At 39.6% G+C, this 21,347-nt stretch overlaps 1 protein-coding gene and 1 long non-coding RNA gene across 13 annotated transcripts in view; one reads left to right on the forward strand and one right to left on the reverse strand.

The window, feature by feature from the left end:
• The window catches only part of LOC309445738, a 32,859-nt gene that overhangs the window by 5,370 nt on the left and 6,142 nt on the right, over positions 1-21,347 (forward strand). The gene's annotated exons all lie outside the window — the stretch shown is intronic.
• The window catches only part of MRTFB (myocardin related transcription factor B), an 80,576-nt gene continuing 59,331 nt past the window's right edge, over positions 103-21,347 (reverse strand). For 9 of the 12 annotated variants that reach the window (XM_082064763.1, XM_082064764.1, XM_082064758.1 and 6 more), the window contains 9 exons: positions 20,456-20,596; positions 18,796-19,043; positions 17,100-17,253; positions 14,406-15,431; positions 12,866-13,021; positions 9,885-10,043; positions 9,449-9,610; positions 7,282-7,342; positions 103-5,384 (listed from right to left, as the gene is read on the reverse strand). In XM_082064763.1, the coding sequence (XP_081920889.1) occupies positions 4,846-5,384; positions 7,282-7,342; positions 9,449-9,610; positions 9,885-10,043; positions 12,866-13,021; positions 14,406-15,431; positions 17,100-17,253; positions 18,796-19,043; positions 20,456-20,596 (2,646 nt within the window). In that variant the 3' untranslated portion in view covers positions 103-4,845. Of the gene's footprint in view, positions 5,385-7,281; positions 7,343-7,438; positions 7,558-9,448; positions 9,611-9,884; positions 10,044-12,865; positions 13,022-14,405; positions 15,432-17,099; positions 17,254-18,795; positions 19,044-20,455; positions 20,597-21,347 lie in introns of those variants that run through there. The other 3 variants (XR_014185325.1, XM_082064760.1, XM_082064757.1) reach the window with 3 other exon arrangements.

Consider the following 21,347-nt stretch of genomic DNA (forward strand, 5'->3'; position numbering starts at 1 on the left):
GAGAAATATGTCACTCTTTAGCATCATTTGGATAATCCTCAAGTTAATAGGCAGGAGTATATAGAATTTTTCACTTTAAATTAGTCAGCAGAGACAAACGAACACAGTTTTCCTTTTTTATTTGAGACACTTAGCAAAAATGCTGAAATATCAAACATTTCCTCAGTAGCTACAATATTGCCACTATGTACAAAATATTTGATAAATGTAGTACACATATAAAAATACAGTATGCATTACATATATACAGTACAATGTGCAAAACATATGGCATTCAAACATATGGAATTGATTTTAGGGGTGCAAACAGCAAATACAAAGGCATCATGGTTTCTCATAGAAAGGCAATACAAAAACTGACGCCCTGATTGCCATCATTTGCATTTAGTAAAGTAGTGCTTAAATGAAGGAGGCCCTATAGACAGGTGTCTGTCTTCTTCTCTTCACAAAATGAGATGCTAAGACTTAATTATGACTATGAAAACGAGAAGAGAAACACCTCCTAGGGTTAGCGTTATTTCTACTGCAAGCAGTACTGTGAAGAAAAATCCTATCTATCTGGAAAAAAGGCTGTGCTATTACTGAATACAAATTCTCAAACAACAAAAACAGATCTGTACTGTTAAACATCAAAAACAGCTTTGAAAGTATCTACATCCTTAATTTTAAAAAAGTATGGATAATACTTCTGGGGAATTAATTTCCTATGCTTCAAGATACAAAGTGCCTCCTTTGGCAATATAAATGGCAATGCTTTGGTTCCTATTTAAATTTTTATATTATTAGAATTTATTTTAGGCTGTCTTTTGAATATCTGAGCTGTATTTTTTTTATAAAAATAGTGTGATTATATAGCTATCAACCATTCCCTGCTTTTTATTGAGAACTTGCTCTCCTTGCTAGAATGGCTTTTTTTTGGCTAGATTTCTACAACACATTTATGCACTTTTAACTTAAAAAGTCTTTATCTTCAGTACTGGACACTACAGAATGATGTAGGTGTCTCTTTTTTGCACTTTATTCCTAGCAAACTGGTATAAAAGGAGTATTTGAGATTACTTCAGGTTTTAATGGATGCTCTTTATTGGCCATGTATATACTATATGCAAGTCCATTCCACATATCTCACATAAACCAGCATCTGTAGTATGGTCTAGAAGTCACCAAAAGGCAATTTAATAGACCATAATATAAAGAGTTTCAACAGAACATTTATTAGAGATAAGTGGAAGAAATCTTTTTCCAGTTTTAATAGAATTTGCTTAAAGTTTACAATACACTGAAGATACCATCCAAATCCTAATTGTTTCCATCGGTGAGCTTTACTGTGTTTTGATTCCATAATGCCCTTCCAGTTAAAAGTGTTCCATGATTGCATTTTCTCCGCCTTGACAACAGCTGAGCAGCTTGTGCTTGGTTTCAATGACGGTGCTTACACTCTGCAGGCATCTGATTGTTGGAGGTTCCATTACATAAATGTTTAATATTGAAACTTCTGTTTTCATCACCTGCTTCCTTGGACGTAACTACTGTTGGTGGATTTAGAAATACCTTGGAAAGAAGTTTTAGTAGTAAGTAGTGATTATTTCTAAAAGCTGTGGCCTCAGCTTTTAAAAGGTCTGATTCTGCAAGCTCACATTGCTGGATTAGGCTCTAAATTTCTGTACAGAATTGCCATAAATTCATTTTCTTCTCGGAGAGAACTGCTAAATTCATGACAATGTTTTCTTAACTATTGATAATGTTAAACAAAATTTTGCCTCTAAACTTACTTATCTAATGCTGAATGGCACTAGAAGTGCATAACAAATACCATTTCTGTATTAAATGCAGGATGTGACTCCTCTTGATTAACATTAGCCTTTGTAAAAGAGATGTCTGAGCTCTCTCCATGTCTGGAAGTGTAAACACCTTTTGATTTTCACACTGCTAGAACAGTATTCTTAATTATTTTGAAGGATCTACTAACACCACATTTGAAAGGATGTGTTCTGTTAGGATATTGCAGCTATTAAATGGCAAATTTAGTGTCAGTGCATTCCTTTGCAACTGTTCTCTTAATGAGAAATATTCCATTCTGTACAGTCAAACTGCACAGTCGTGATTACATTTCTAAGATGTATTGTATTTGTGTTACAAAAATTGTCATGTAAAACATGCACACACAAAAGTCTAAGCAAAACCTATTTCTGCCATAACAGGCATATATAACTATGGCAAATAGATCACATTTCAGAACGAAGTCTAAAGCAAACCATTATATATAGGGTTTAATACACAATTCTGAAATGTACAAAAAAGTAATCACACACTTGCTACACTAGAATATTTGTACTTCAAAAATTAAAATGATCCCTTTTAAATGATTTTTTTTTTGTTTTTGCAAATAGACTTTTAGAGTAGAAAGCTATACTGTACTGATAGCAACACATCTCAGCCGTTTGGGTTTATTTCTGCACATGGATTCCTATGGATTAGTTAACATTCTACGCTGCCAATAAGTATAGTTCTGTAGCAAGATGACTTTGCCGGTTTAAAGCTCTATTTACATGCACATCAAAAATGACAGTACAGTTGCTCTAGGTTAATTTGACCTTTAAAATTAATTTACTTGCCTCTTATTTAATCAGAAGGCAGGGTCAAAAAGGGGTAACTCTAACCACACATGTGGTAGCATGTCTGGTGTATCACACATAATAAATTGACAGTAATGCAGAACACTAAATTTCATTCAAAGTTGTTCCTATCAGACCAAGAGTCCTTAATTCTCCTTCTTGTAACAGCTGAGGGCACTTAGTATTCAGAGTATTGGCTCCCAAGATAATGATGACAAGGAATGCAAAAAGTCGAATGTAATTGTTCAGTGTTATCGAAGAGTCCCATACCATCAACATTTAAGGCAGCCAGACAGTCCATGTGTAATATCATACTCAAGTATTGTAGGCACAGCAAGAAGGAGTAAATAAACATGTCTTTCAGCTTCACCTTTTGTGGTGAAACTCTTCATAGATTGTTTTTTCTCTACTTAGTTTCAGATTAAATTAAATCCTGGCCTGCAAAACTACTGAAGATCTAGAAGAATTTAAAGTGCTGGTAACTGATATGATGCAAATGTATGATGCCAGCTGAAACCCTGAATCAATGATATAATCCACTTTCATCTAAGCCAGGGGATTTCTCCAGACCGCATTGTGTATCTGGAGGCAAATTTGCAGTTAATTCCACAACATTTTCTGACAGAAGTATTTAGTTTGATGTTAAGGTGATTGTGTTGTTTTGATTGTTTTTTTTCATATGTGATACAGGTTGCTAAATAGGTAACAGCTACTCTCTGCAATGAGATCAGTTTTCAGACTAGAAAACATAAAATGCTTAAATGATTCAGGAAGTAGGGGACTGTTTCCTTTTATCTTAATTTAGGAATGCCCTAATAGGAAATAATTATAATTTTATGTTTGATTATCAGCCTACGTCACCTATGGCAACATTTAACAGCTATTACCTGAGAGACAACCACAGAATTTCAAAGTGTTTTATTTCTATTTGCATTTTTTTGTTTGTTTTCCCACCTGCTTTCATGATAGACTCTGAAAAGAACAACTAAGGGCTTTAAAAACAAAAATACTTTCATGTGCTGTGCTGTGAGGTAAGAGCTTCATTTCTGCTGTTCTGTGTTTCAGGTATGAAATATGCCTTCTCATAAAACAAACACCACATCCTGATAGTGTTATTTGGGATTCTCACTGAGCAGCTTCTCTGTTGTTATGTAGACAAAGCTGTTCTATAGCTGAAGTATTCATTAAGAAATGATGGTTGTCCTGTCAGTACTGTCCCCTGCAGCTCAGTTTGATCCTACAAACATCCTTTATTGAGGGCATTAATCCTCTTTGCAGGATCATAGTGCACAACAGCGTTAATTAAACTTTCCTGCTTCCTCAAACTGTTCTAATATGCTGACGTACTGGATTCAATGATCTAACAAATATCATCAAACACAAAGTAAATTAGGATATTTATTATTTCCATTATAGTAATACCTTGTTTGAAGACCGCTGTTCCCCTCTGTTCACAAAAATAAGCTATACAAAGTTAAGAGTATACAAATAACTGTCTGATATACACATTAAAATCTAGCTATTAAATCCAGAGCATTGCTTTAGAAAATTCAGTGTTCTCAATATTACCTGGCATAGCTACAGTGGATTTCTTGCAGTTACACTTAATATCCCTTTGGATGCAGTTAAATTCTTCCCTCATAATTAAAGAATGGAGGAAGAGTTCTAAAAACCACAAAACCAAAATATAAAACAACTTGAACAAATTAAGAAACTAGACACATGAAATTTCACTGAACCAGCCAGTGCTTGTACTTGCCCTTGCCCTCACAACTCATGTTGAACCTGGCTCAGGCTGTCCACAGGAACAATGAAGTGCAGTGATACCTCACCCCCCCGACACTTGCTCACTGGGTCAATACAGACAGTTGAAACCTCACTTTTTCTTCTCTAAGTTTAGCCATGTTGTGTTGCTCATTTAAGCATTATAAAGTCAGACATAACTTCTTTCTTAAATACTTGTGATGCATTTACCCTAGGGTAATTTTAATCAGGAAGTACAATCATTCTTTCTTGTGAAATCCAGCTTGCAGAGGGCCCTGATCTGCATTACTTCTAGAAGCATAAAGTAATTCACTGTTGTAAACTTGAAAATCAATAAGGAATTAGCTTCAAGCATTTGTTCTTCCAAACATTACTGTCTTAATTCATCTTAACTGCAATGAGAATGGTGCAATAATGGACGTCTGCTGTAAAGAGACTTGTGGGTCGTGTCCTCATTGGCTGTAGCTTAATCCCAGTGCAACTGTAGATCTTGTGGATCCAGAAAGTCAGTGGAAAACACGCTGGGGGCAGTAGAACTGAGAGGAGTGAGTCCAGATGAGGAGCTGGGCATTGTAATGTCTAGCCATTCCATATTGTCCAAATTTGTATCAGGAAGGTCAAGAGACAGACAAGAATTACTAGTGGTAAACTGTGGGTCAGACGTTTCCATGGGTGAATGTGAATGATCTAAAATACTGGAGTGATTGAGCAGATCATTCTGGAGGTCTTCAATTAAAGAAAATGGCTCTCTGTCCTCATTACTGCTTGTCAGTTGAGGAATTTCATTACCTGGCGGTAAAGTTCCATCCAAGAGGGCTTCGAGTTGGTTTTCCAGACTTATAGACAGGTTGGTTGTTGGTTCTAAGGACACAGGAGGAGGGGCCATTTGGATTTGTGGTGGTGGGCGGGATATCACTGTATTCACTGGCATTGTAGTGATGTTGGCTGTTACTGGTCTCATTTTGGAAATGGGAGATGGTTCCTCCTTTATTGGAAGGGAGATTTCTGTAATTAAAAAAAACCCAACGCTATTGAATCCAGAAAAGTTAATGACATATATCCTCAGGCTTACAAGTTGCACCTCCCTTCTGCCGACTTTGGGATGCAGCCAGAGTGAACTCAATGGAGTACGAGTCATTTTGTTGTTCTGATAATACAAACAGTATAGATATCAGACTATGTCAGGTACTCTGAAACAGCAAAGTATTTTAAATCAAGTTCCAGAGTCCTACTTGCAGTGATACTTCAGCCAATTAGAATATTGATATTGATGAAAAAAGGAACAATTTTCTAGATGTTAGCCTTACCTCCTTTGTGTTTGTTGTTCTTCTGACTAATTAGAATAATTATGGAACCAACACATTTCCTCATTTAGAACAGAGTACCTGAGCCAATTTTCAGGTCAGTGCCTGTTTAGTACTGTGTCCACTTTGATGAATTAGAATCTAAGAGATCAGTTGATAGGATTAGGATGCATTTTTTCCTGATTCTAGAATTTAGAACTACTCTTCTGTCAAGAAGTTCCATGTAACATAGTGGCAGTAACAATAAAAGGAAATACAGCCAAGTAAGTTCCAGTGAATTCTTATCTGTAAATGTAATTCAAACCCAAGATTAGACAGACAAGAATATGCAAATAAATCCTCTAGCACAGATGCTGTTTCTGCCAGCAAAAATGTACCTGACAATATATTTTGCACCAGTTTCCCAAGCAAAAACCACATCCTTAAAACCTGTAAGAACGTCTATTTAAATGACTGCTTAGTAAAAGCAAAGCATTACTAAATGGACTCTCTCAGTCTCTTGAAGTACATTAATAAACTAAACATTTTACAGTGTAGAACTTGCTTATGTAAGTGCAACAGGCCTGAATGCTTTACTTCATTTTTCATAAAACTGATCAGGAAAGGTTTGTTTTTTCATGGCAACTTCACAAATCTGGAGCAGTTGTTACCTTTAAGATCAAATAGGTTTGGTAACATAACACTCGAAGCAAATATGTAAGCAAGCACTGTTTCCTAAATCCTCTGTTCCAGAGGTATCCTAGAACTTCTTTGAACTACCCACGCAGTATTTTAATAAAAGTACTGAAAGCATTTAGTTTAGCTTGAGTTGTCCACTGCACAGGTCACTTAGCTCAGTCTGTCACTGTCTACTCCATTTTCTTCAGCTGACTTTGCAATTTGCTTCAAAAAAGAGAAAATACTCTGATGTTCAGAATATGGCTAAAATCTTCCAATAGCCAACGATCAGTCACTTCTGTCCTGGCACTCATGGCTCTCAAGATCCTTAGGTGACAGTAGTACAAAGCATTAAGTCAAAGGAATTACTGGCACCAGAATGTTTCCCAGTATTGTAATGGCTTCTTAGTCTACAGAGCCTAATTATGCCCGAAAGTGGCCGCCTTTTACTGCAAAGCTACTTTGTGTATTACTTCAGTTGTTTCAGTTCCTTTCTGCTGGCTCCCTTCTTTTAACTGACATAGAAAGTTGTTATTTATTACTGACTCTATGTAGTTCATACATACTTTTTCCAGTAATGTATCTTTGATGTTTAGAGTTGATAATACATGGCTATGTTTAATGAAATTTTAGTATCGACATGCTTTAACTCTTACCTTATTCTATTTTTTGTATAATTTCAGTTTACATTACATGGACTTGCTCAACTTCTCCAATTTTGGTTTAAAACCAGTTTGTGCTAACCCAAGGTGTTATTTTAATTGTTTGAATGCTGTGTGAATTATTGCAAAGGTCTTTAATAGAGAATTATTTCAGAAATACTAGTTTCATCCAAGCTGGATGGCTTCTACCTTGGAAGAATTCTTTCGTTTTATTTCTTTCACTGAGTTTTTATTATCAGGTTTTAAATCTCTCCATCACACAGAGGTCAATTATCTTACCTCCGCTCTTGATGAGAATATCAAAAAGATCATCCATCTGCTGACTGTGGGCACTGGAAACCTGCAGTGCATGAGACAAGGGTTATTCTTTTTCTTGCAGTATTTTTCTCCTAAGCTGATTGATCCTAGCTTCTCTCAATAGTACGTAAGTACTAACCTATGATCAAGCCTAAAATTCTTCATATGAAACGGTCAATCTAGAAAACAGAGAAATAGTTTGGAGAGACACTTGTAATCCCTGTGGTCGGTTTCTGTACAAGGGAATAGGGAAAAAATCTGAAAAGGAAGACAAAGATTTCATGAAGGGAACCTGCAAGTGAGGTGCAGAGAACCAGGGATGAGGAGGGGAATGACGAACCCTGTTTTGTACCAGGGTAAGTATCTGGAATAAGTGCAGGATTTGGGGGGTGCACCCTGAACTGCTTTCTCTCAGCAACATCCTGCAAACAGCCACCGTGTAAGATGCATGTTGTTAGTTGTTGTGGTGCTTGTTTCTTTTTTCTCCAGATGTAGATTCATGTTTTCCTTTTTAAAGGGGGGAAGCTTTCATCAGCTGTTTATCTGTTTGTTTTTAGCAGCCACCTCTGAAATGTCCAAACATTAAGCAAAAGGTAACAGAACCCCCACAAACTGACTGAAGGGAAGAAGCCAGAGAGTCGTGGTCAATGGGGCAGAGTCCAGTTGGGGCCTGTATCCAGTGCAGTGCCTCAGGGGGCAGTGCTGGGGCCGGTGTTATTCAATATATTCATCAACGATTTGGAGGAGGGAATAGAGTGACTGTCAGCAAGTTTGCTGGTGACACCAAGCTGGGAGGAGTGGCTGACACTGGAAGCTGTGCTGCCATCAGAGACCTGGACAGGCTGGAGAGCTGGGCAGGGAAACTTTCAATGAAATAGAACAAGGGCAAGTGTGGAGTCTTGAATCTGGGCAGGAACAGCCCCAGGTTCCAGTGTAAGTTGGGGAATGACCTATTAGAGAGCAGTGTAGGGGAAAGGGACCTGGGGGTGCTGGGGACAGCAGGGTGACCATGAGCCAGCACTGGGCCCTTGTGGCCAGGAAGCCAATGGTACCTGGGGGGGGTTAGAAGGGGGTGGTCAGTAGGTCAGAGAGGTTCTCCTGCCCCTCTGCTCTGCCCTGGGGAGACCACACCTGGAATATTGTGTCCAGTTGTGGCCCCTCAGTTCCAGCAGGACAGGGAACTGCTGCAGAGAGTCCAGCGCAGCCCTTCCAATCCCTGACATTCTGTGAAACCCATTCTTTCAAAAGTGGTCTAGGAAAAATGGAGACTTTTACGACAGTCTCAAAACAAACCCAGCATTTTAAAACACTGGCTATACTCTGGAGATGGGAAGCAGTTTGTCATCAGGAGATCTGTCTCCTGAGAAGAGGCCGGTGGGGAAGCACTTTGCTAACGGGTAGTGCTGCAGTGCCATGAGGTGGGCTGTGCGCTTCACGGGGGGATGTCTCACAGGTCAACAACACGAAACGGCATTACGTCCCCACACTTCTGCCCCAGTGTCTGCACCACAAAGCCACCTACCAATACTAAGTTGCTACAAGGTTTTATCTATTGATTTTTTGGGATAGTTGTGAAACACACAAGGTTAGGGATGCTCATTAGTTTTGTGTGCAACTTGCCTCCAACGTGAAGGGTATTATGGTAAACTGATAAAGCACTCTGTAAGATTATTCATTAAGCTCACTAAATACAGACTCTTTTAAAGCAAGCACCTATGCTCATGTGTATATATATATATAAATATATACATACATATATGTTTGCATAAGTGTATAAACACACATTCTTCTCAAGTTTACTCACTTTGGAAAATATGAATATAGTTTCTATCTTTTAAGTCTGAAGTTTGGCTATCATACAAGTTTGAAACGAATCAGTTGAAGGCTAGTTGTAGTTAAGTAGCAATAGCAGCATTATCCCAATTATACATATCACCAACTGGATACTGTAAAACTTAATGACATGTCAGTTGCTTTAATAAAAAGAATCACGAAACAGGAGTCCAGTAGTTAAACACAGTTATGAAAATATTAACAGGGTACATTAGAAAAATATTAACACCAAACAAAAAACTAAAATAAGTAATGGCTTGGATAATTCGAAAGAAAAAAACTGGTTTTAACAGACTAAACAGGAGAAAATGATTACCTCACATTGCGGTGTCTGAATATTCCGGGTCTGTTTTATGGCCTCTTCATAACGAGGAGGATCTTTTGCCTTGGACACTGTGTTGTTGAAGAGGGGCTGTTGAACAACATAAGGCTGGGCTTGAGATGGAGAGCCAGGCTGCGTGAAATAACAAAGTAATACCTAAACAGTACGTTTTAGTGAATTCAAGATGTATCAAGGTCTAGGGATTATGCTGTTTTGTCACACCAGTCTACATATATACAAATAACAGTGCAACAGGTAATTTGAGGGACAAAATAATAATTTCTTTCTCACACATACATACATGTAAGTGTTATTACAACCTACAAAACATTCCTCCTCCTTGAGTGAACTGCAGTATGCACAGTGTCACGTCATTTAAGAACAGTAACATAAAACTGAGCTTTATGGAACATTGGTGAGCTAATCTTACCTTATTAGGAGTAGCAGGTCCGTTCTGCACAGAGGGAACCTGATTACCAGCAGGGTGAATGTTAGAGTTTGATGCTTTATTAAGAAAAGATTGTGAAGGTGTTGTCACTGGTGCAGTCTGATAGGAAAATACTGTATTTGATGTGGTAGCTGGAAAAACCTGTAAAGGATTAACATATCAGTCTTAGGTTATGGGTTTTTTAAAATTAATAACATTGGGTAAATGATGTTAATCAAGATTAAGACTTTTTTTTAATACTTGCTTGCTTAGAATACCTATTAAGGGAATATTATTTGTACTGATTTTTCCCTCCAGTGTAATAATTTATAACAATTACTCTTTGAAAAAAACCCTTGAGCTGTGACACGCTTTCATTCTTCACCGATAACTGAAAATACTTTCCTGCGATTTTGCAGTGAGCGTATGTTTTTGCAAAACACATTCAAAAGTGTATGGAAGTTTAATAGATGTGCATGATCTCCCCACCTAGTGGACAGTCAATAAAATGAGCTTATTTGTGGCCTGATACAAACTAGTGTATATATCCACACATGCTGTATACTGCCTAAGACAGAATGGTTTGGTTTGTGCCATTCTAGATTATTTTACCTAAAGATATTTATGAATACTAGTGGAGAGAGAGGCAAAAGATATAGCTGATGAACTTGAGTATCAAATGTAAACTTGGTTATGGGTATTTAAACTTGTGACTTCTTCAACTGCCTGTCCACACACTCACTGCAAATGATTCCAAGCAGTACCCTACTTCTCATATTTTGAAGTTAAAGGGAGAGCAGGAGGAGCTATGAATGTCTGAGTGCATAATTCAGTATCACTCCCAATACCTTTCTGATAAAGGTGTGACAAATCTTAGATCAGGATGGAGATAAATCCAGGGTAAGCTTTGCAGCGCAGTCTGAATACCAAATCAAGTCTGCTGTGTGAGGGTCTAACACAGCTTTTGTTAGCCACCCGGGTCATGTCTGGAAACTGTTGTGCTTTTCCAGCTGAACTGAGGTGAAGGGCTGTGGAGATGTTTCCTTACTACTGAGTGAACTGAGGAACAAGTGCCATGTGGTACCGAGGATGTGAAGAGACACTTCAAACGCATAGGAGAAAATAAATAGAATAATCAGCTGGTTTGCATAAAAAATCTGAGCTGCTTGAGGAAGTCTAGATGGATTCAAGAGAAACCAGTTCTGGAAAAGAACTCTCTATGGAGGTGATTGTTATTAGGAAGACAAACTTCACTAAAAAAGTGTTAAATTAATTAGTAGCATTACTCACAGTACATTACCTCAGTCTGCCCACTGAAATATCCAAGCCTTATGAAAGGCAAAGAGCAGACAGGTAGATGTAATGCTGAAGGCATGAAGATTGTCCTGATCTATTGTATCACACCAAGTATTTTACATTCTGGTGTAAAAGCCAGTGCAATGACGCTGCCTGGTTTGCTATGTGACAGAGGGCAGGAGATGTGAGCGGAACAGCAGGGGCAGGCCGGATGCAGCCACACGTCTGCTGGGAACCATGTGGGCTCCGAGACAACTGGGCTGAACAGGGGGAAACACCAGAGTGCACAATTGGTATCTCCTGTAATCACTTCAAGGAACTTGCAGACAGCACAGGAAGCAAACTGCTAGTCTCTGGCACGAGTACATGCCTCAGGATGACGGGAAAAACTCTATATGGGACCTGTCGAATAAACAAGGCAAGATTAGGCCCTCATTGAATCCCAGAGAACCTGAACGAAATCTGCTTTTGGGATGTGAGTCAGTTGTGACTTCTGTAGGATAACCTCATTGTCCATGCAATCAAACAGACTGAACAAGCATCCTGACGTGTGATGATGCTCATTTAGTTGTGTTCCCCTTTATTAGCCAGCTGCCTAGAGAATGGCAGGGCATCATCATATATCTCATAAGATAAATTCTTATTAGATTAGAGGACACTGCACAGGTAGAGGCCTCAAATCGCATCAAAACATGGCTTTTATGATGCGCTTCTGTAAACTGAAATATAAACCTTAAAGGCTGAGATACTTTGTAAGTTATATAACATATGGTAAAAATTACTGTCTTCATCCTGAAACGTCAGTTCTTTCTGAATTATCCTTTCCTTGAGGCAGGCTGAAAAACCTTGTTCTCCTAAGTGTTAGGAGCCTTAGAGTCGATAGCACTGGTAAGGAAGCAATGAAGGTCCAAAACCAGTCTCTCAGTTGCTAATAACAGAGCTCAGCCTGGAAGAGGCTCCGACGAGGAGAAAGCCTTTCTCTTTGTGACGACCAGAGCCGATGGCTGATACCAGTTACCATATGACCACTGGCACTCACAGCTGTGCGGCCAGTGCTGATGAACATCCGTTTTGGAAGGGGAAATTTCAGAGTGGATCGTTTTGGGTAGGCAGGGAAGGATCTCTCTCTGAAGCATTCCCCCCATTCCCCAGGAAGAGATGTATTGTAGGCATGGTGGAGTTCCTACTGCCTGGAACTGCCATCCTCAGTACAGTCCATTAGCTTTCTGTGTAAGGAAGGATGAAATCGACAGGGAAAGTATGAAAATTACAAGGAACTCCTATAGATAATAAACCTCTGAAGCCAGAGGCAAAAGCATTCTCTGAACAACTGCCTGCAGGATTTTGAGCCAGTGACAAATAACAGCAACTGACTGCAATACCTGGTACACCAATTGTGCCAAGCATGAGGAAGAACAGAGAGTGCTGCCGTAAGAATACTGTTAAGATAAAAAGTCTTTAGCCTTACGTATTTATTTGCAACTGAAAAAAAGTCCTGCACAAACTAAAACTTTGGAAAAAGTGAAGGAGTTACAGCCCATTGTAGCACACAGAAAAACACGGTACAGAGGTGTTAGGTGACTTGATCATTTATATACGATGCAGATGACACATAAAAGATTCTAAAAGCACTGCCTAGAGTTAGATTACAGAACTCTTTATCTTAATGCTTATTGCTATCCACAAACCTTTCTCATTTGTTGGGTCTGACCGAGTGCGTGCTGCGTGATGGTATTTTGTTGTGACTGTGGAGTATGCATCTGAGGTGCTGTCTGGACCAGGCCAGAGGAAGAAATAGGAGCAGGTATTTGTGATGGGGTCTGTATTCCAGCTTGTGATTGAGCCTAAAGGATGAAGATAAAATATTTGCATTATTTGTATCTCACAGTAAATCACATCATGTAAAAATCTGTTGCATAGATTATGCAGAATACCAATAGCATGTGTTCTGGGACGGATGAGTGTGAGCTGGGTATAGGAGACAAAGCGTTTACTCTGTCTGGTACTGGCGAGTTCCCAGCTAAAAGGCGGTGTGTATTTTGCCAAGAGAATTTAAGAAAGACAAACTGGAGAGGGTCCAGCAGAGAGCAATGAAAATAAGAACAGATAGAGCATAACCAGAAAGAGAGGACTATAAGAACTGCGCTTGAGTAACCAGAAAGACAAAACTGATGATGCAAGGAAAAGGTTGTTTTTAAGAAGATCATAGCAGTTTTTAATGGCCACTGAAAGACAAGAAGCATGTCTGACCTCAGGAAAGACAATTTGAGCTGGCAGTTGGGAAAACCTGCTGCAGCATCAGTGAAGTGAAATACAAGAACAAGCTGCTTAAGGTCATCACAGAATTCTAGACAGAATTTTAGAACAATTTAGACAAAGATCTGTCTGGATGGGTAGTTACCAGGAATAGCGGGGGGCTCTGGGGCCCATCCCCATCAACATTAGAGCCCTCATTAAGTATTGCTGAGTGTGATGGTGCCCATGCTGGCACCAAAGCCTGGGCCCACAACACGCCCCAACAGCCACGCACACGTGGAGCTGAGAGAAGGCTGTGCTGGCGCAATAACCGTGCGGCTGGCAGGGATTTCACCCAGCTGTGGCACAGTAATGCCACTGGGAAGTACATGTGTAACTCTGCCTTAGACCAACAGGGTAAACTGTTTCAGCTTGGTCACACTACTCTATACCTCTTCATTTATAACCCATCTTGGTTTATGCTGTATTTATTCACTGTGGTATTACCTGTAATCACCCTAGAAATAATACTTGTGTAACCATGGTTTCTTTTTATAACTCCACTGGAGTTCTACAACCTACCATTCATCTTTTTTAATATAACGAGCCATCACCACGCAAGGAAGCTCAAACACACATTTTGCCAACAGGTATTCCTCAAAATAAAGTAGTGGGCGTGTAGCTCTCTATTACAATTTGGAGTTAACAAAATGGTGGTATATGTGGGTATAAATCAAAATTGACTGTGCATGGAGGCAGTAGATGGTAAGACAACTACTTTTCAGGAAAGGGTTATCTGGGAAGAAAAACCACAAAGCAAGCAAGTACTAGAAGAGATTGGCTCTTAAGTTTTTCTACTGTTTTCCCTAAGGCAGAAACAAGTGAAGCCTCATTTTTTAAGTTAGTCTTACAAGCAGCATATTTACCTAGTTATACTAAATTATGCAAATAGTGCCATGCAGTTTGCATGATGAAAAACAGAAACACCCCTACCTGCAACTTTATATTTCCAACTGGCAGCTGCACTGCAGTGGTAGAATTGGGTCCCTGGATGGACAGCGGGAGGAGCAGCTGTGCAGTTCCTTGGGTCGTTAATAACGCTTGAGGTTGGGCAACAACTGCAGTTTGTGGCTGCCTCTGTGGACTAACATAAAACTGAGAAATGGCATTCTGAGGCTCGGCTTTGGCCACAGGTATCTCCTGCTTGATAACAACCGCCTTTTTGGCAACTGGATTCTGGCCACTGGTATACACAGATTGTCCTAAAGAATGACTAACTACAGGTACAGATTGACTTGTACTAGAGCAGTCAGTTAGAGCATTTTCATCTTTAACAGCAGCACTGAATTGTTTCTGTTCCACAGCAGCTGAGTTACCACAAGTCTGAGACTGTTGCTGTTGTCCCCGTTTCTCAACCTCAAGTTGCATTTTCAGTACTTCCACAAGCTTTTGCTCTTGTTCCAGTTTCCTTTTGAGCTCTTCAATCTGCTTTTCTTTTTCTTGAAGCTTGCGGTCCTTTTCTGCTACGTCAAACTCCATGGCTGAGATGCTTCCACTGGTGCGATTCTGATTATCATCACTTGTATTTGCTCTTAGTGGCGAAGTACTTAAGAACTGGGACGGTGACACCATGGTCATCATTTCTGTGAAGGTATCTGCCATACTAGTATCATCTGTGCTTAGACTCGATTGTTCTGAAGGAGAGGGAGATATAGGCAAAGGTGAGCTGATGTTTTCAGTGTTCACCCCTTTGCCGCCAGGTCCGGTAGGTGTTTTTTCTGGAGGAAAGCTGGATATCGTATTAGCCGCTGGTTTATTTAGTGTTGCAACAGGAAATGCCACAGTCACTTCCCCAGCGTTACCCGTGGCCCCAGTGGAGGTGGTTACCGTCACAGAGCTACTAGTAGTGACGCCATTGTTATTAAGATCCTGATAGGGCTTCAGACGCTCGATAAGATCTGTTTTTGTTCCAGACACTGGTAATCCCCGCAATTTCAACTCCATTTTAAGCTCTGCTACCTGAAATATGATAAAGCACAATAGTAAAAACATATTAAAAGTTATTCCTATACATTTTACCTCATTACATCCTAGTAAGAAAAATTACTTTTCAGCGTATTTGCTAGTTGGTACAGCTCTGTGTTCTGAGAGCACGCATTATTTGTAAGTGCATTCCCATGACCTGCTACTTACTTCCACTGTTTAAGTGGCCAAAACCTTAGTGTAGTGTTCAGTTGTACAATGAACAGTAGCAAAGTTATGCTGATTTTTCATAAATTTTCAAAATGGTAAAATGAATGTACAGCTCCGGTTCTGGGCTGGGAACTCCTGTCGACGGCAGCAGTGCAGATAAAAGCACGGAACGCTAGCACACCGAGCTCCTTTGTTCCACCTTCAAGGCAGATCGGTCTATTTTTCAGAAATGTTATCAGGTCAGCTGGGTGATTTAACAAACTTATCAACCACAAAAGGCTCTCTCTAATTAGCAACCGAACAGTTACAGCTGTGTGCCGTCTGGGTTTCGTTTACAAACATAAAAAGTATAAGCAGGCAAAATTAATCTCATTTCTGATAGAAAAATGTTGTGGATTTTCCAATAAGCTTACAGGCGAAGTACAAATGTATTGAGTGTAAATAATTCTGTGCTTCAACATATCAATTAAAAAGAAGAGTCACAATGAATGGCTTCTGTTTATGATATACATATACCGCATCTAACTGTGGAGTGTGTGGGCTCTACCTATGTTAGAACCACCTCTGCAAGAATACAAGGTAGTGACCTTGGTGATATTTCTGTACATTGCCAGCCTAGAATTTTAAATCCTAGGTCTTTGTGATCTGGAAATGACGAAAAGACACAACAATCCATTTGTGTAGTATCTCTGAGAACCACAGCAGTTTTATGTTAAATAGCTGTCTATGTAACAACGATTATTGGCCGTTTCGCCCAGTCTGGTATCCTCTACCCTTGCTGCAGAGTGCATTCACGTTTTCTGTTTTTCAACAGCGCTTTTCTGAATTCCCAGTCAGAACTGGTTTAGATTCAGAGTTAAAACCACCACCACCAGGCCTGCACGTCTGGCTACCATGTCAGCAGGAATAAATTATGCAGAAATGGATAAGTGGACAGCTTTAATCACTGCAAAGCACAAATTCAGATATTAACTTAAATATCTTTAAATGTTATTAATTAATAACTTAAAGTTTGAAAAGCTTATTTCAAACACTGTTGCTTGAATTGCATTTTATACACTTGTTTCATATTAAAAGATTTGCTTTATCTGATGACAATACATTAATGTCTTGAGAATCTGATCTTCTGAAACCTCTTTTTTAAAGCCTAAAGAAATATTCCCTCCTGTCCCGCGGCGCCCAGCCCCTGCTCAGGGAAGGGAGCACTGACTGCCCCGCGCAGCAGAGCCCCCTCTGCTCCCTCAGCTCCGGCACATGGGGGGAGGCTCTGAATCCAACCCCACCGCTTCTTCCTATTTGGTTTTGTTATGCCTTGCTGAACGAACCAAAAACTATGCAACGCCTTCAGCTTACAGTTAAAACGGTTATTTGTACCTACACGAGGCTTTTATGAAATGTCACGCTCATTTTCAGATAATGTGTTGAGCTCTGGCAGTGGTTTGCAAGTTGCCTACGGTGACGCACAGGAATGGACAAATCCCCCTGATTTTTTACCTTCAGGTCATCCAAGCTGGACGGCAGAGGCCCCGGCTTGCGGCTGGGCACGGCGCTGCTCTGCCGCGGCGAGCTGGCCGCTGGGGCCGGCGAGCTGCTGTTCAGAGCGTTCAGCGGCGTGTTCCCGTTGTTACCCTGTTTGTCATTCAGTGGCCTTCAAGTGAGAAGAAAAAGGGGGACAATAACGTCAATGCTAAGTGCATCGTGTTTTCAGGCAAGCAGCTGTGATTCTGAAGCTACTGTCTATCAAACTGATGAACAATTTTTTTTTAAATATATATTTACATAAGACATTACTGCTAAATATTCTTAGTAAAACAACACATAGAAGAAAACGGAGAGTAGTATATTGTTATTTTGTGTTTCTTTCAGTACTAATTTATGCTTCATAGTTTTTATTACTGTCATGATATCCCTGAAGGATACTATGGACCACAGAACCAGTTCATATAAATGAACCATCAGCTAGGGCAACCAGTTACGTGTTTGTCTGCCATCAACAAAGAAGTCCCACAATACCAAACTCTATAACCCTACACACATCTCCAATGTTCATATATAATAAGGACTGATGTGAAGGCAGCTTACTGGAAAGATGACACATTTTTATCAGCTGTACTTAAAAGAAGAATCTCATACAAGATCGCAAAATAATGGTAAAAACATTAAAAATGCCATCATTTACACCAGGGACTGTAAGTCAGCTTTTTTATTTTGTTCAACTGATTTATGGAGGAATGTTTCTGAAATGTCAGTAAATGGAACATAAGAAGCGTGGGTAAGCAGGCAGAAACATCTCTAGTCCAAATGTTAGGATACATGGTAATTATAAATATAACCACAGATGGTATCTTTAACTTTTCTAGCCTCACTTGCTGAGGAAAAATAACTCAGTGAACACTCATTTAAAAAAAAAATAATTGGAATTGAGGTTTGTATGACTGTGCCAGGTTACACTATAAGCATTTCCAGGAAACAATTGGTGTTAGATGGTGAGGATGAAGCTCTGCAGGTCGTCTGCTTCTCATTCTGCTATAGGGCGCTGGCGACTCTTTAAAGATTTATTTTTGACCGCTTCTCCCAATAAATCGGAAAGTGTACTTCTCACTGTTACACGTGCTGAAGTTAACACTGCTGAGGAACTCCTGGAAGCATCAGAGATGCGGCTATCAACAATATACACATTTCACCTAATTTAAAATGACTCTTTCTTCTTATTAGTAAACTGCAGAAGTGTGGTCTGTCAAACCGACGTAAAAAGACAAAACCACAAGAATATTCTGTGTCTTTGCAAAAGCCATCATCTGTAAGCTCTCTTCTGTTCTGCCTATGTCATATTTGAGTGACAATGGTGTCAAAACTTTCTTGCCTTTGCATAAATGCTTTAGGATTTCAAATATGCATCTGGTCAGAAAAAATGCATCTGACAGGGAAGACATTCTGTTTCCACGTCACACAAAAGTAACCAGAACCACTAAAAGCTTCATCACAGTTCAGCAGCATTTTAACAACAGAACTACCTCATCAACCTGTTAAATGAGGCACATAATACCCCAGGGATGCACACTGTCACTTAAGTTTTCTTGGATCCCAACTGTTTCCTAGTATTTGCAAAACACGGCTACTCCTAAAGCACTAAGTCTATAACTGATGTATACATCTTTTCTTTAAAGGACACAAACAATGCTTCACATACTTCAGCGGTGCAGGTAGAATTGTCTGGTAGTTGTAGTGTTGTTGCTGTTGGCTCAGGATCTGCAGCTGCAAAAACAGTTGCTGCTGTTGTAGCAGACGAGCATAGTTGGAGTCCATCTGTGGCTCATTTTTCTCACCTTTCTGATCAGGTGGAATATATTGATGATACTTCAATTTTTTCACCCTTGGCTTAGGTTCTTTACATTTCTTGCTTCGATGCTTATCGTTGGGATTCTTTGGGTGGCTTTGCTGTTTATGGATGGTAAAGATTGAAACAATGGTAAGAGCTCATTCACAAGCAGTTACGCAAGGTACAAAGATACAGCATACAGGAGCGCATCTGCTGCAAGGAGTTGCTGAATACAATTATCCCTGCAAACCTGCCCCGAAGGATCCCCTACCGTCCTTGCAAAGTCAACATACTCCGGATGGCTTAGACTGCGCACAAGATGGGGTCATCAAATCCGTTTGTGAATGTTTTTTAACGGATGGCACAAATGAAGCTGAGGGTTCTGCCAGCCATGACCGGCCATTGCAAAGAGGGATTGCTCTTAAACAGGCAAGGTCAAAGCCACTTAGCACTTGGTGCAAGCAAAAGCTGGTGTCTTCAGCTCCACCTGTAAACACTCAGAAGTACTTACAGGCTAGATTAAAAGCAGGGACAGACAGTCCTATGAATTACAGGATTACTCTCACAAACTTTCCGCAGTATCCCTTGTAGCAACACCTGCACATGTGGTACAACTCCGTTAAAGATCTTTGAAATTATTTTGAGTGAAAAGTTGAAGGGCAGGTAGTTACCCAGTCACACGGAGTGCAGCAGAGCAGAAACCCTCTGTTGGTCTGTGCACATTTATTACACACATAACCTGTTTTGGGCGATGTCTGAATTTGTCATTAAGGTCCTGCATTAAGTAAGCTGGTTCAAGTCCAGTGATTTCACTACATATAGCCAAATTTATACTAGAAATTGACTATTAAAGGTCATCCTTGCAAATGTAACTGAGAATTAATTTAACGTAGTTAGGCAGAAGTCTACATATGGAGCTGAAAACCTTTGGCAAAGTTGCTGAAATATTATAGACATCATCTAACACAACTGTGTTTGAAAAAGTTTTCCATGCTGCTGGCTATGTCAGTGCAGAAAAGAGAACTGAGGATGTTCAAGTACAAGGATACAGCAGCTTCTCTCACACTGTGTGTTCTGCTTATACAATAAATGGACTACGAAAATAAGTCACAGAAAAGGAGTGATGCTGTTCACCAGTTTGGTTATAGGTAGACTAGGAATGCAGTTGCCTCTGTTCCTATTAAATTATTCACCATAAAAACTAGATTAATTAATTTCACCTATAGGAAGCAGAAACTCAATACTGCAAAAATCTCATCCCTGTTTCTTAAGAGCTGTAAAGTGCAATGAAAACTTGTGTCAGCTCTACTGGAAGGACCTCCTGAAACAACGAGCCAGTCCCTCCGAGTGCCGGTGGCTCAGCTCAGCACACAGAAGCCTCAGTCAACAACCCGCTGTGTTCTCCCGCACACTAGTACAGTTGTTAGTTACAGGCACTATAACGTTACTCATGCATTTTTTCACTAACACTAGCACCGGGTAGGACACGGATTAAGAACATAGAACAGATGCCACGACTGCAGACACTGACCTTTACTAGCGCTGGCGCAGGCTTTGCCGCAGGCGCGGTGCTGGCGGTCGGCGTGCTTGCAGCAGTGGAACGGGTAACGTGCTGTTCAATTGTAGAGGGGGTTTTGAGAAATTCAGGAACTGGAGAGGTTAAAGGTGGATACTAGTATTAAAAAAATATAAGGAGAAAGAGAAACATTAAAAACATCCACCATCTGAGTCATTGAAAAAATGTGATAAAGTTAAGACAATTTACTTAAATTCACAAAATATTTTTGGGAGGAGTAGTGAAAACTGGCCTTTCTTGTATTTGTGCCTACAAATATTCTAACAAGGCATATATTGGCACACTACAAATATCTTGAGTGAGATAAACTGGTTTCTTACCTTGACTTCTTCGTTTGTATTATAACTACTGCATGTAAACACATCCAAAATCTGTTTTTACTAATACAGATTTGCTTTTAGTTTCACCAAAGGGAAACAATAATTGATTTTAATACCAATTTTGTAGTGTATCATAAATATTTTTCTGACATCATTAACATTTTTCTTTATTATTATGATTATTATTCTTGTTTTTTTTTTTTTTTTTTCTGTGGGTAGAAAGAATGATAACCACAAAGGATTTAGAACAACATACAAAAAGAGCCCTCAAGAAGGGGCTTTGTTTTTATAACCCTTACACTGCTGTTTTAATTTGCAGAATTCTTTTCTCCTTCTAACACACATGCAAACAAATAAAGTATCATCAAGACATTTTCTTTCCTTCTTACAAAAATATCAGAAAGAGCTGGAAGTGCCTTCAGAACCAACCTCACCCATTCAAGTCAGGAACATGTTACTTAAAATGTTCCTAACACGTATTTGCCCCTGGCTGGTGGCCCAGAATCAGATTAACTAATTGATGCCAG

This window comes from Streptopelia decaocto (assembly GCF_964273445.1).
Source record: "Streptopelia decaocto genome assembly, chromosome: 13".
Lineage (NCBI taxonomy): Eukaryota > Metazoa > Chordata > Aves > Columbiformes > Columbidae > Streptopelia > Streptopelia decaocto.